Source organism: Festucalex cinctus, chromosome 18 (genome assembly GCF_051991245.1).
Source record: "Festucalex cinctus isolate MCC-2025b chromosome 18, RoL_Fcin_1.0, whole genome shotgun sequence".
Taxonomy (NCBI): domain Eukaryota; kingdom Metazoa; phylum Chordata; class Actinopteri; order Syngnathiformes; family Syngnathidae; genus Festucalex; species Festucalex cinctus.
In genome coordinates, this window is record NC_135428.1 from 2,149,142 (window position 1) to 2,164,957 (window position 15,816).

General features: G+C 39.6%; 1 protein-coding gene across 1 annotated transcript in view; it reads left to right on the plus strand.

Annotated features, from left to right (window-relative positions):
- cxadr (CXADR Ig-like cell adhesion molecule) overlaps positions 1 to 15,816 on the plus strand; it is a 33,213-nt gene that overhangs the window by 3,100 nt on the left and 14,297 nt on the right. Inside the window, exon 2 of the mRNA XM_077505492.1 lies at positions 13,934 to 14,109. Within this exon, the coding sequence (XP_077361618.1) occupies positions 13,934 to 14,109 (176 nt within the window). The remainder of the gene's footprint in view (positions 1 to 13,933; positions 14,110 to 15,816) is intronic.

The window sequence follows — 15,816 nt, forward strand, 5'->3', positions numbered from 1 at the left end:
ACAAGAAAGATTGGTTGAAGCCTGACGGGGACCGCTTTAGCCATTGTCATTGGCCTCACACAGCTCGTAATGACTTGAGGTCACATTCAGCGGTCGTGACCCGGCCATTACTTGTCTCCTGAAACAGGTTGCACATAAGCAGCCACTCACTCTCGCCCTGTCCTTGAAAATGAAGCAGGAACATGTGGAATTAGATTACACTCGGGAGCACCGCTCCGTCCTCCACAATCTTGAGCACGGGGACGGGGACGATCGGCCATGAATATTCACAATCCACTGGGCCTTAATATTTTAGCATGCCCGTGCCTTACGAGCCCGGTGCCAACTCCTGTTAAACGACGTGGGAATGTGAAATCCTGCTGATCGTGCCCATACCTCCCCCACGCTACCTCTTCCCTTTCTTTCTTTCTTTCTTTCTTTCTTTCTTTCTTTCTTTCCCCACCATTTCATTTCAGTGTTACCCAGTGAACAAATTGCTCCCACTACCAAAATGAATTGAATTGATTAATAGTCGTGCTTGTTTCCTGGTCCATTTAATGGCCGAGCAACCGCTCCGTATTCACAGCCCATTCCTTTCTGACAGGTGGGGGAGTAAAACCCATTCCTGGGATGCCGTCAAAAGCGTTCTTGTGGGAAGATTTTCCTTTCAATTCTTTGGCCACTGCCAGTTTTACATTGATAGACATAATTGTCGGATTAGGGTTAATGACACTGGACCATTTTGTGGTCAAATAATGTATCATTTCCAATATGACTGTCTCGCAATGATTATTTGACAAAATGTGTTTTACATACCAAACCTCAGTTGTGCCATTTTTGCATCTGGATCAGAAGAACGAGTTTCTTCTGCTTATCCTTGTAACGTATTCGTTTACACAAGGTCATTGCGGTGCTGAATCTGCCACCACCCCCCAGAGTCCATCGGTTATCTTGCCACGCTTCTGCGAGGGTGATGAATGACCGCAAAGCACATTCATCACCTAGCCACCTGATGCCCAGCCCCTCCAACCCCCTCAGTACCCTTTGCTCCTAATGGGAAATGATAATGAGCTCAGGGACAAATAAGATGTCGCTGGGACAATGATTATGGGGCGTTTGCACACAGGACTCTTTAAAATGGCTGTGTCTGGAGGACATACCTGGATGTTCTTTTTTGTTGAACATTTGCACAGAGGAAGTTTCCAGATAAGGATTTTGCATTGTATGTACATTCAATTTGTACCTATGTTGAATTTCTCGTTATGCAGTGTGGATAAAGTAGTTTGTTGTTATGATAAAATTGTTGGTGCTGCATTGTTATTACCTACAACGTGTGCAGAAAGAAAGAAGTGTGGGTGTATTTCAGTTTTTAGAAGACCGCAGATGGAAAATGAATGCAAGACAATTACCAAGAATTTACTGCTGAGAGTGGAGGAACCGATCACCATCGTGAGAACCATAAAAATTCATTTTGGCTGTTGCTATTTGCAATTCCTAATGTGAAAAAGTATTTTTTTTTTTCAGAATAGAACCTATTGCAATGTTTTGAGTGCATTTCTTTTGACATTTCTTTGATTAGTATTGCAGTGATACTGATACCCGTGTTCATGCTTGTCACCGTAATCGCAACATGACATTTAAATGCAATCTGTTTGGGGATATTGGTCGAGCTCCGATTTTGTTTTGAATCGTGAAGTCCTGGCGAAAAATGAGTTACAGGTGGCAGAGGTCTAAGTCCCCTTTCAGTGCAAACATAGGGCTGTTTGATATCAATTTGCGTGTATAAATCGTCATTCTACTTTAATTACATTGTCGAAGCGCTGGTGTGTCCGAGGTTTATCATTTGGATGATTAATTTTATCATCTCACAGGTTGTTGAGGTTCTCATTAGAGGTGAGAGCACACTCTGTTAATTGTGTTTAATGGAAAATATTTGTGCTGTTGCGTTATATTGAGATTTTATGGCGATAATGAAGGTGTTCAACGCTTGTTAAACTGAATGTGAATACCTGTGAGGTTAGTTGTTGGCCCAGCTGTGCACAATTTCAAATCTGTCAGTTTAGCTGTCATACTCGGTTTTAAAAAGTGGGTTTAGGCTTTAGAGAAAAAACATCATCATATGCTACAGACTTGACAATTTGTTATGGCAGCCTACTTTTTTGTTGCTAGTTCCAACTCTCATTTTGACAAATTATTTTGCAGACAAGCCTTGCGTACGTCCATATTGTGCTGTTCGTGTCACATTATCAGTTCATGTCCAGGCATAACTTCTCAGAGCTGAGTTGTGGGAAGATAATTGCATTGTGTCCTCCAGCAATAAAACCCGAGCTCTCCCTTCAAAGAACATTCGAGTTAATTGTTTGTCTAATCTTGAAAAATATTATGGCTCCGAAAGGGCGGCTATAAGAAGGTTGGAAAGGAGGAGGAGGAGTTGTTGATGGAGACGTTTTTAGCACACCTAGCTCATTAAAAAACATGACACATTGTCCACTATGAATGTCGAAAAAGCAAAATCTCAAACATGGTCGAATACATTATTCAACACAATCGCAGCTCTGGTGAAATCGTGCTTATTTGGCCTTTTTAAGTTAACGAACCCTGTCACATTGGAGTCAATTTGCGAAGTCTAGGACAGTTCGGACTGCGTGTGCATGCGCGTGTGTGGTGGTGGTGGTGGTGGTGGTCACTTTGGCACCTTTTCAGCATCGGCGAGGTGTGCATGCATGTGTGTTGACCGTTTGAAGTTGGTGACCCTATTGACCACATTAAATTTGTCAATTTATATTTTAATCTTATTTGGCAGCCGAGGGAGGAATCAATCACTATTAGCTGTTTCAAAGCAAAAAAAGAGAGACTTAATAAGGATGGCCTTTTTTTTTTTTTTCTTTTTTTTTTTTTTCCTTCCCACATGCCTTTCAGTAATATATGCAGCGTAGGGCTTTGTAATTGGATGACTCAGCGGTCTTTTTGCCATTTTTAACCCAAGTATAATAAAGATCCTACACACCATTAAAACACCCAGGAGTCTTATCCCTTTTTTAAAATAAATAATAATAAAAAAAAATAAAAAATCCAACATTTCATAAGCAAAGTACGCTGTTTTTATTCAGTCAGTAAATACTGTACATATTTAAAAAAATAATAATAATAACATTACGGCTGTGTTCAAAATATCGATATCGTATCAATAAGCCTTGTCATATCCCAATATCAATACATAAAACCATGTCTCAATATATCGATATACCCCCCTCGAAGCCAGCTGGGATAGGCTCCAGCACCCCCGCGACCCTTGTGAGGAAAAGCGATTAGGAAAATGGATGGATGTCACAACAACGTGAATGTCGTGACTGTCAGTTTTTTTTTGTCACTTTATTTACATAGCCTGTACTGTGGTTGTAATTGATTTAAATGATTGTTTTGTTTTTATAAGGCCATGTTAAATAAAACAGACTCACTGTTCTGTAATTGAGAGGCTAAATGGAATGCATTTCTGTTTCTTCGAGTAAGAACAAATGGATGCGAATGTAAGTCACTTACTGTCGACTTGATAATGTTTGTAACTGCTGCATGCTTGCGCCAGTCTGACTCTGGTAACACCAATCCAGAATGTTTCATTGTGCTGTTTTAAAAGCTATCGTCAATGACTGTCTGTGCACAAAGTATGTATTTATGTCTGAAAGTGGATTGTAATACCAGTAACGACTTCCTTGTGCGTTTCTTTACATATTTAGCCAGTAAAGATGTTTCTTCTTGTGTAGAAGGCAATAATGTTGGCTTTATTGTTTTGCTTCTGTTCTTTGTCCTCTTGACATTGAAAATGAGGGATTGCCCTGTATGATCTCCAACTAGTCATCCATTTTCTTCCTGTTATCTGGGGTCGGGTTACGGGGAAGCAGCCTAAGCAAGGAAACCCGGACTTCCCTTTCCCTAGCCTAGAGTTAAATTGAAGATTGAATTGTATTGAATCTCTGATAATTGGCCATTTTCACGATTTATTTGTAGTACGGTACATTAATAATATGTTTATATATAACCATTATTTATGAACAAACTGCTCGTCAAAATACTTTTTCAGATGTTTGGGTTGGGTAATTGGCTTGCTAAAATGACCGACCGAGACGAAATGACAAGTGTTAAAATTCGTAAGGATCCTTCAGGACTGTGCATCTTAATGGGCTTAGTGCATTTATCTCAACTTTCCAGACTTCCCCAGACTCGTCCTCATCTTTATTCCGCTTGAAACAAATCATCTCATGCGTTTCTGAGAGGCGTGTAGAATACACGTCTTCCTAGTGTGCCATGGTTTACTGGATTGCCACTTTGTTTTGGGATATCTTCACTAGTTCAAGCAGGGTTATTTTTAACATTCCCAATTGCATCTTGTCACTTAGCGTTGTATGTGGAGTACTCGTTTTGGTCCTCCTTCTTGTGTCTGTGCTGAGCTGGAGGCATGAATAAACCCGGCGGCCCCTGTTAAGCTGTAACAACAACTGACAGTCTTCGCCTGTGGCGTCCTACAGGGTTCGTCACCCAGGTGTGTTGACTACTTTGGCCTTCAAAAACCTCTGACTGAAGAAGAGACTCCAGCTTTGGAACATCTGGTCTGGCTGTCCATCTGTGCCACGAAGACAAAAAAAAAAAGGATTATCCATCTTATCTGTTAACAGCATTCTTATCTTGATGTCCTGCTGGAGTGTCTCCCTCTTCACACAGAGGACAAGAATCGGACAGTCTGTTGAAACCTTCTCAGCAAGTCCTCATTCTGGCTAGTGGGAATGCTTTTGGCAGAATTAGACCATTTAGAGAGAAGGGATGCCATGAATGCGTTTGGATGTTTTAGCAGATATTACAAAGTGCTCACCATCTCTGCCCGTATTCTCAGGGCCTTTCAACAGTAAACAACAGATCTTTTCATTGAAATAATGTGAATGTGTTTCTGCCTTTGACAGATTGATTTTGGGCGTCAAAATGCGCACAGTAAAACTAAACATTTGAAACGAACACTTTTTAGAGGTGGGAGAAGCAAATTCTTAAAGAAATACATACAAGTGCAGTCAATGTGGAACACATATCCCCAAAAGTGACTTGTCCGACTCAGACTTGAAACCGTCTTCATTTGCACAGCGAATGCGCAGCTTACGGCTGTTTATGTACCATCTACGAGTGTAACATCATGCAGTTTACCTACAGCAGAGACCCTAATTTTAGACTACAACCTGTAGGTCACAGCATGAGCAAGAGAGATTCATTGAATGCCTCTAGTAATTCCAGGTGCGCATGCTTTGACTTATGTGGTTATTTTGTCTGGTGACCAAGCATGTAGCTCAATTTACTCCTATACCAAATCATTTTGCCAATTGAATGGTAAAAGAGAATGCAAATAAATAAAACTGATTTTCCAAAGTGTCATCAGTGTGCTGTATGCTAGATCAATCTGGCATTTACCTCTGCCTCTTCCTTACAGTGGCTCTACAGTGTACTATGATATACTTTCTCAGCACTTTTTTTTTTTTAAGTTCATAATGAGAGCGTTATTGGTTTTCACAATGAACTGCCACTGCTGTTCAACGTTTGCAATTCATTTCAAATTATATGAGAAAGTCTCTAAGTTGACTGGAGGGAGTTCAATGAGTCATATGTGACAAAGCTCCGTGCATTCCCACAGTTATTTATTGACGTATCAGTTGTGTGAACCTGGTACATCAAGAATGCTTGCTTGGCTCTGGAATTTTCAATCCAACTCTTTATTTTGAACGTTTATTAGAATTCCAATTCATGTAATTCTAATTAATCAAAGTTTTAGTATGCTTAGCGAAAACCTGATATAATGTTTCAACTTTCTGGTATGCCAAAGCAACTTTGCTTGAGTCCATCACAAGTCTGGATGAAGTGGATTTGCTGTGTTGGGTCTGAGTGCTTGATCAGTGTTGCTGCCTCCTGATCACAGTTGGCTGTGTTCCCTGGGGCACTGACAAAAGATAGGGTAGGGGCGCCAGCAGGGGCCCGGTCTGTATCAGGCCCACTGTATTTGTTTTGGGGGTTGGGGGTGTATTTTAGAGGCCTCGGCTTTATGTGGAGAAACCCCTGTGTCAGGAGAGACGAAGAGACGCCCCATGGACTGCACCCCGTTGGGCTTTGTAGCGTTCATGTTTTCTCTTTTCACATCTTTTCATGTCATTTTGGAACTTGTTGAGTTCTAGGCTGGATTTTCACTGCAGGTCTGACTGCCTGGCGTATGGCCCTATTGTTTGGGTCACGGATAGGCGCATTTCAAGGTCTGGCTCAAATTTACCAGCTTGATCTGATCAGTCTATTATTTACACTGGAGTGGCGTTAAATGATTTCCTATTCATATTGTATTGTGAAAGAGGAAATCTGATTTCTTGCATATTCTTTTCTCTTTGTGCTGCCAGGACACATAAAAATTGGACACGCTACTTCCTTTAAACCAGCACTTGCATTATACAGCGCAATGATATCTTTTGTGGGCATCTTAAATTGAAACGATCATATTTTGTAAGCCTCATCTCATCCATGAGATATGAGGTCTGCGTATTTATTTGTGATGTACAAATCTAGTTTGCACCACTCGAGTCATGCAAACTGCTTTCACATGCTCTCTAATTGCCCTGGGAATTGTGTTCTCCCCTGCAAAATGTGGAGGACATGATTTTGTACTTCTCCAGCATCTCTGACTGAAGCGTGGAGATTCCCTGTAATATTCTCATCCCTCTTTTAGGCCGGTGTATTGGTACATTTTCGAAAGCTGTTTACATTCAACATCGTTATATGTTTCATTTGCTTCTGTTCCTGTTTAATTTCCTGCATGACTATGATACAGTATATTGGCACTGATGCTTTTTTTTTTCTCTCTCACCATAAGGATGTTATCTGTGTTGTTCTATCAGCTTTACAGCACAGCCAGCTATCATATTGTCACTAGTTGTGAGTGTATGTAGGTGCGTATGTGTAAAACAAACCCCTATTCTTATGTATGTGTATGTGTAAGGTGTTCCTACGAGTCCCTTGCTGCATTGTGGTCACAGTTCTTAATTTCTGAAACAAAAACAAACATTTATTTACATGTTATAGAAAACTGCATTTTGAATTGCTTGTTGCTTTCGTGTGCAACCACCTGGTGGCAGAGATGCTCGGAAACGTGCGTGTGAAACGGTAATATTTACTTGAAATTAAAAGTACACTTGGTTCTGATTGACGTAGCAAGTGCAATTATGAAGACTTGCTGAGTTTTTCATTAATTGACCATTAAATAACGAACACCGGTGGGAATTGCAATCCCTCCTCCCTTGAGGGTGCCTCCCTCTTGTCAGTAGTTCCTTTGTTGCCTCTATTGTTCAGCACCACCAGTTATTTCTAACTGGATGGTAGGATTCCAACTCATTTAAATTCATGAATCATAATTAAGTCGCCACCTTTTTAATGATATTTTATCATAGCAGCAGTTGCAGGAAAGTCATGCATTGTTACTTAAAGAAACTTTCATTATTGTTACGATAGTTGTCGATGTGTGTATGCAGTCAACAATGTTTTCTGCGGATGTCCATTGCAATGACATCACAACATCGCCCACAGGCCCCCTTTTAAAAGCTGTCAAATGCCCACGAAGCAAAGTGAAGTGCGTGCCATTTGTCACCCCTTCATCATTTAATGTCCAATTATGTCAAAACAGCCTTGAGGTCATAGTCGCTGGGAATTGATGGCTGCACTGTGGGCTAAGTGGAGCTTTCAGGCTGCATTACAGCACAATCAGAATGGTTCAACATTCCCAGCCGTGTGCAACACTAAATAAACGTCACCACCAAAGCACACAGGGCACACACACACATCGCTTGAAATTCCTCTGGGTACACTTGGGCGAGTATTCAGACGCTTCCTTCTGAGCGGCAACCAAGTTAAGAAGTTATCTTGTGCTGTGAGCAAGATAATTGATGTTCTCTCCGGCATAGTCACAGAGGACCGGCTTAACTGTTTGTGATGGCGAGAGTGTCTAAGCTATTTAATTTTCTCATTCCACTGCCCCTAGACTGCCATTTTACAATAACGAATCACTAATGTAGTGTTTATTCTTTCATCATTTCCTATTCAGGAAAATGTTTGTTCTTTTTTAGAGGCTGTTGGGTTTGGTTTGTTTTCAGCCTCATAAGTGGTGTGTGGCTGTGTATATATATTAGGGGTGTGAATTGCCTAGTACCTGACGATTCGATTCGTATCACGATTCACAGGTCACGATTCGATTCGATACCGATTAATCCCGATACGAATTTATAAGTCGATTGTTGCGATTTTTTTCATTCAAATTTAGAAAATACTAATCAGTAAGCTTGTAGAGTGTAAGATTTATATGAAAATGTATTATTTATTTATCTGAAATTTCAGTCTTATAGAGGTTGTAATCTGTTTCATGTTTGAACAGCATTAAAATAAAATATTAAGGCTTAATGTTCCGTTCATATAACATTCTTCCATGCTCAAGGTGTGAATCCTAACCCGAAGTCAGACGTTTTGTTGAATATTTTTCCATTAAAAATGGAAGTTTAAAAATCGATTCACACACACACAAAAAAAAAAAAAGGCAATGATGATAAGACGTTGAATCAGTAAGACTACCGAATGAACAATTCTGAGCTCTTTAAAAAAAAAAAAAAAAAAAAAATCGATTCAGCCGCCTATTGAATCGATTCGAGAATCGCACGATGTAGTATTGCGATATATTGACGAATCGATTTTTTTAACACCCCTAATATATATATATATATATATATATATATATATATATATATATATATATATATATATATATATATATATATATATATATATATATATAAAATGTAGTCATGATATTTTTTCTTTTTTTCTTTTTTTTTCTCAAAAAACTACGATTGCGATATCATGTGAGATTATTATTATTTTTTTCCCAAGGTCCTTTTAAATGATTATTATTATTATTTTTTTTTTATCCAACATAAATTAATTATAATGAACAGTATCAGATCTATTATATTTTACAGGATCTTAAGATGAAAACAAATGAAGCCTTTTAAATATCATTTTTTTTCAACTAGTTACAATTTACCACTCAACATACCTAACTTTTCATGGCGCATGAAACATGTAAACATTGTATTCACAAATAAATAAATTCAGTATAAAGAGCATTTAAATCACAGCTTTCCGCGTTTACGTAATCACGTGTTGTCAAACTGCGGTTTAACCGCAGATGAAATTAATCGTTCAACTTAATATATAGACTTGCCAATGGAATGGAATGGAGCACACCACCATACATTCAGAACATCTTAGGCAACTAAATCACATTCGTTTGTCAGTCACGTCTTTCACTTTTGTTGAGCTTTTCCCCATTGTTGTTGACTTGCACCCCCACCCCTGTGAGCTTGAAATATGTACCCCCTCTCAATGCTCAGACTCTAATTTTCAGACTCATGCACTTTCATGTCAAGGAGTACAGAATGGCGCTTCTGATTCTCAGTGGTCTCTGCCAGAACATTTTGGCTAGGCTAGGACAAAGGCTATAAAAGGTTAGTTTGTTAGGGTTTGCTACTTTGCTTTGCCGAGCCTTTCCTAGACTGTTCTGGTTTCCTAGACTCTTCTGGTTTTAGGGTTTACTGGTTCACTTTTCGCGGCCACGCGGATTTTTGTTTTAGTGCAATTTTGCATGCATTTTTTATTTTTCATTTATTTATTTTTTAATTACCTCGACGAGAAAAGTGGATAAAGTGCGTGGTGAGGAGTTTTACAGCCTTTCAGCATTTATAATAAATGTATAAAATAAAGCTACTAATTAGCGGGTTTCACTTGTTGCGGGTAGTTTTTGGAACGTACGGTAACCCCAGCGATAAATGAGAACACGATATCATTCTATGGAAACACTCTTGGCAGCATTATGCTACTCAACACATCATTTTCTTCATAGTTGATGTAAATGTGCCCAAATAGCCATTCCTAGTCCCCATCCAATGTTTGTTAATCAGTATATTTCTGAAAGCGGACGACATCGCTTTCATTCAACTTGCCACATCACCTACTAAACCTGTCTTTTGGGCTGTCCATTGTCACTCAACCTCCCCCTTTCTCCGTCCTTCCCTTAATGCCGTCTCTCAATCGCCACAGCAACCCGCCCTTCTCCGAGGGTTTGGTTGCCAGGAGACAGGATTCACTCCCCATTGTATGCCGACAAAGGTGGAGAGGGTGAACAGAGTTGCCATCAGTAAAACCAGAGAGAATTGGAGGTCTGGGGAGGTTGTCTCGCCACAGTCACTCCACAAATGGGAGGGCGGGAAGGGAGACCGACTATGTGTTGCCACAATTGGTGAATGAAATTAGGTGAGTGGGAGTCAAGTATTGAATGAGGCATGCTGACACCCTGAATTCCTTGTGCTCATTTCCGGTCTTTCAGTAACCATGCTGGGATTTACAGTGATAGTATCAGGAGGGAGTTTGACACTTAAAAAGATGCATGGTTGGTTCCATACATGGTTATCATGACTTTTTAATTAGCCATCTTTTACTCCTCTAAATCATTTGAGGCCAAAGTACTGTCAAAGTACTGTATAAGACTTTGGGCTGTAAATTAGCGACTGTGTATGTTTGGTTTAGGGTAACTCACTTGTTATCTTACTTTACAAACCAAAGGTCAATTTACTTTGGTTTTGATAGCGTCATACAAAATAAAGACTGACCAGATATTTTCTGAAACAGACTTTTCGTGCAATACTTGAGAGCATGCATCTCGTAGTAGTGTATTTTTGTTTTTCAAAATGCATTTTTACAAAAATTATTGCTAAGCTCAAAGCTTATTAATTATTATTTTTCACATTTTAATGCTGGTACTTCGATGTATTTAAAGTGGATATATAACTTAGGTCATGCAGTAACAAATCCAGTATCTGTGATTTTGCAAATATTATCAAAACTTTGAATACTGGTTGCAAATTATCGATTGCAAGTGTGCAAGTACTTGAGGCATCAGGTTTCACTATTAAATTTGTATGTTGAAAATTTGCGTAGTAGTGTAACAGGTACGGTATAATAGAATGTTTGTTTTTGTTGTAATTTAAGTAATTCCAACCACCCATTTTCATGATTCTCATATTCAAGCAGTCCATCATGTGTAGGAAAAAGCACAATATTGTGTTTTTGCACATGATAGCATCAGTGACAAAAAATTGTCTCGGCCATGTCATTGTCATGTGCTCCTATTGCTCATTGGCGCAATGTGTCTTCATAGTTGTTACGGCCCAGCTTGCTTATGGCCGTTTGTTTTTGGGGGTTTTTCTTTTTTGTTTTGAGTGGTGGATTATGTGTGTGTGTGTGTGTGTGTGGGGGGGGGGGGTGTTCTCCTCCCTGATTGGTGGTCCTCGTCCCCGGCTGCAAGGGAAGAGCCCTAATTACTGCATTCGCTTCAGGTGTTCCACTGCCATCTTTATTAAAGCCCTTTGTTGCCTCCAGTCGGGGAGCCGGGAGGTTGTTTGTTTGTCTTCTTGTGTTTGCTCGATGTTTTTTGTTTCAGCGCCCAGTCCTATGCGGTTACTATACCTCTTATGTTTGTTTTGTTCAGTCAATCATTAGAGGCCATTAGAGAGCCATAACAACTATCGGTCATTGCAGTCAGTATTTGCTCCGGTGACACTTTTATAGTGGGGACTTTGGAAGAAGTGGCTCCATTTCGTTAGTTCTCGTGAGGTATAAGCGTCTACATGCTTGCGTCTTTATGGTCACCAGACTGGCCATACATGTACAGTACATATGACTGTTTTCATAATAATGTGATTGTGTATGTAAGTAATGTAAAATATTGGGATACGTATCCCCCTGAAAGCCATGTATCGGGATATTGTGATACGTATTATATTTCGAAGTGGTTGGCAATACCAAGGCTTATTTTTCACTGTCAACATTATAAAATGTCTTTTTGACCTTCATTCTCTTCCATGGTGTAGTTGTCATTTAGTTGTAATTACTCAAAATGAGAAATTTTCACTTAGCACAGTTTCTCGAGTGCAGGCTGTTCTTGCACGAGCTGGACTTGACGGGTTTATACTTCCCATGTGTTGACTGAATTTGGAATCAAGCGTTACACTCTGTCTGTGTTCCTCTGCCCTGGCACTGCTGTCACCTGAGAGCCACCAGCCAAGCAGCCTTTGCGTACACAAAGCTGACATGATATCATGCGTTGACACTCTTTCACATTTGTGTGGACTAAAATAGACTGGATTTTAGACAAATTCTACATGGTATGTGATTGATTTATAGGAATATTAGACTGCCAGAGAGGGAAAAACAAACAAACAGTAGCTTTGCAATTTTCTCCCCTTACAAGCACTTTTGAAAAAGCCCAAGCTTCTATGTCACCGTGTTTTAAAGCTCTTTATCCACTCTGAGAGTGTCAGTTTTCTCTATACTGCTTTCCTTGTCTTTGGCAACAGCTCGCGCGCATGAAAGCTGTCTGTCAAAAAAAAATGTTCAAACGGCCTGCTGGAGCACCGACGGCTACGGTGTAAAAAAGTATGTTTGTGCAGATGCCCAACGGGATTAAGCCTCAACAACCGTGTTCGTGACTGTACACTTGTGTGGCGTATTTTAATTCAGTTTTGCAAACATGGCCCAGTGCCAGCAAGAAATTGAGCTGATGGTTGTGAAATGAAGCAGAGAGCTCAACCTGTAGCTGCTGATGTTCATACCCACGGGGCAAAGATCTTGGACCTTATATTATGCAATAGTCACTCTGGAGTATTAAAATAACTACCCGGTAGAAAAAAACAAAAACACCAATCATAATTACATTAGCATTTTTGATATGCTGACAGTCACCTTGACCTTGCACATTCTGTGCTATGTAAATGGAATTGAAAACAACCAACAGTGCTTGAGTGTGAAACACCCACACCGCCTTCCGTTATGTCTGTCACATTAATTATTAAAACAAGCAGAGTGGTTCAATGGCTTGGGAGAAGGTATCGCAAGTACAGAATTTGAAAGGATGTTGATTGCTACAGTGCAAAACAGATCGGCATGTGTTTGCGAAAACCTTTGTTATGTGGAAATTATCTCCTAATTATTGAAACTCTACCAAAAAGAATATGCAAATGTTGCTGTTAATGAAGTGCTCACAGTTGCATAGCTTGGCTCCTGTTGCAATTTAATTACTTTCGCAAGTTAGTCTGCTAGCTGGAAGATCGAAATGCGCCTTGAAATGATGCTCTTTTTTTTTCAGCAAGGATTAAGAAGACTTTTTTTTTTTTTTTTTTTTTAAATCTGCAGGAAATTAAATTTATATCTGTCTTTTTTTCTATTTGACTTTATTACGCCATGACAGCGCATTTCTGCAGTGGCGTATGGTGGTGGTTTCATTTTTTTTTTTAAGCCCCCCCCCCCCAATTGACTCAAAGGTGGAAGGCTGTCAGATGGATTTTAATGTGTTGAGACAGCATGTGACAACTTCATTCTCTATGCACCCTCTTCCTTAAATCTCTTATTGAATGGAGAATATGATGTCCCCAGGAAATGATGCCTATTCGTTCTAAGAATAAATGCTCAAGAGTCGACTGAGTTTGAGAAGGGTTACAACATGCATTGGTTATCACCCTTCCCTCAAATAGGCTATGCTCTATTACTGTGTCTTTCACTGTGTGTTTTACATTATGCATATTTTAAGAGCTACTTCGCTGCTACAACGAGACGTAGCCATAGTTATTTCATGAGTGCAACATTCTTTGAACCAAAACATTTGACAGCTTACCAGTTTCTTTTTTTGTCTGCTGTGCAAGTCACTGCAGATGTCATCAGTGACAAAAGCTAATTATTGCAAACAATTAATTTTTGCTCCAGTTAAAACTGTTTTGAACCACGTGCTGGTGTTGCACTGTATGCAGTTGTTGACACTCTGTTCTCTGTTTGTGTTTCCGTACAGGTTCAACTATTGGACTGGAGATAACATCCTCAGGGCAGACATCCACAACAATTGAGAAAGCCAGCGGTGAAAGCGTAAAACTGGATTGTATGTTCAAGTTAAGCCCTGAGGATTCCGGGCCGTTGGATATTGAATGGAGCCTTCTGTCCTCAGACAACCAGAAGGAAGACAAAGTGGTATGTGGAGACTTTTTTTTTTTTTTTTTTTTTTTCCTTGGCAAGGCAGGTTTCATGATTATTATGTTTTTAAAATAATTTTGTCAAATCGTCCAAATTGGGTTTTATGAATTTTCAGTAGAATTTCATGACCTATTATGTCAGTTTCAAGGTGTTTGAGTGCGCATTTTATGCTTTTCTTTGTTTCACCGAAGGGTGCCAACAATTCTGTCAATGTGTGTCCAACCCCATAAAGTGAAACAAGTCCTATTGGTGTGATTTGTTTGGCCAGTGTGTGGGGTTTGGCATCAATGTTACTGTGCCTACATGGTTTATTAAACAAGAGGTGAAATGGAATACAGGGCCTAACAAGAGTTGTGTATTTTTGTCAGGGCTTGCAATATTTGCAGTATGTATGAGCGCATGTAATTTGAGCCACATTCGTTTCCAGTGAGTTTGTTCTCTCGCCTTTTACTTTGTCTCACACACACAGTAGGAGTGATGGAGGGTCGTTTTTATTCCAGCCAGTGTCTTCCCTTTCCAGCATGGCACTCCGCCAAGTAAAGGGAAAACTACACAACTCCGGGCCTCCAATGGATCCCCACATACCCTCAAGGCTGTTATAACCATGGAAACAGTTTTGTGACTGTTCTTCATATTGATGTGGTCCTCTATTGTTGCTTTACTGCAACACCTCACAGCGGTCACAAAAGCTTTCTCATCATTCTCTCTATATTTGTCTTGGGGTTGAGGCCGATAGCTTGTTTGTGCAGAAATGAATTTACATTTCCCTTGCCAATTTTTGGCAGTATTACACAAACGTTTTGCAACCAATCTCTCTTTGAAACTTTTAAGCTTCAGTTTTTGAATTCCAGCTTACATTATTTGAGTTAATCACCCGCAAGGGAATATCAAGGTCTATGATTGAAGTGCTTCGTATCGGAATTTGGGGAAAACTAGTTGTAATGCAGCTGAAACTGACAGGTTTCTGACAAGCTGGAAATTTAATCCTGTTTGATACATTTATATCGCTAAACTTTTTTTTTTTTTTTTTTTTAAATACATATTTTTAGCTGGATAGAAACATATTTGTTCTCCTTGACCTATCAAAGTCTGCTTATTACTCATGGTCCTTCTGGTGAAGCCTTCAGCCAATATGAGTTCATTCATATTGTATGATTTATCATTAGCAAAGGCCTGTTAAATATGTGCTTAAATGATCAGGAAGATTTGACCAAACTGCTTGTACAAAGATCAGTTCAGGAAATAAGAAAGTTAATTATAAATAAATCATGGCCAGAAGGCTATTGAACACAAGGCTTTTATAGTCTATGTAAATTAATTGGTGACATCACTGATATTTATTCAACACAGTACAGTTGTCCCCAAACTTTGTGCTGCGGACCAGTTTCATGTAAAGAAAATGTTGAGACTGGCACAGAAAAAATAAAATGTAAAGCACCTGATTGAAAATACAACTCACTATAATAACTGAACGTAGTTGTTCAAGTTCTTTATATGTAGTAAGAAGAACAAGATCCCCCTTTTTTTTGTCATGTACATGAAATTGGACCTCTGCATTTGACCCATCACAGCAAACTCGCAATGTTAGTGGCAACCACTGGAACCGGGGACTGATTCAGCGCCCGGGGAGCAGTTCAGGGTGTCGGTGTCTTGAAAGACGCGTTTCGTAACCGAAACACGATACTGTTTGAGCTCATGTGAATC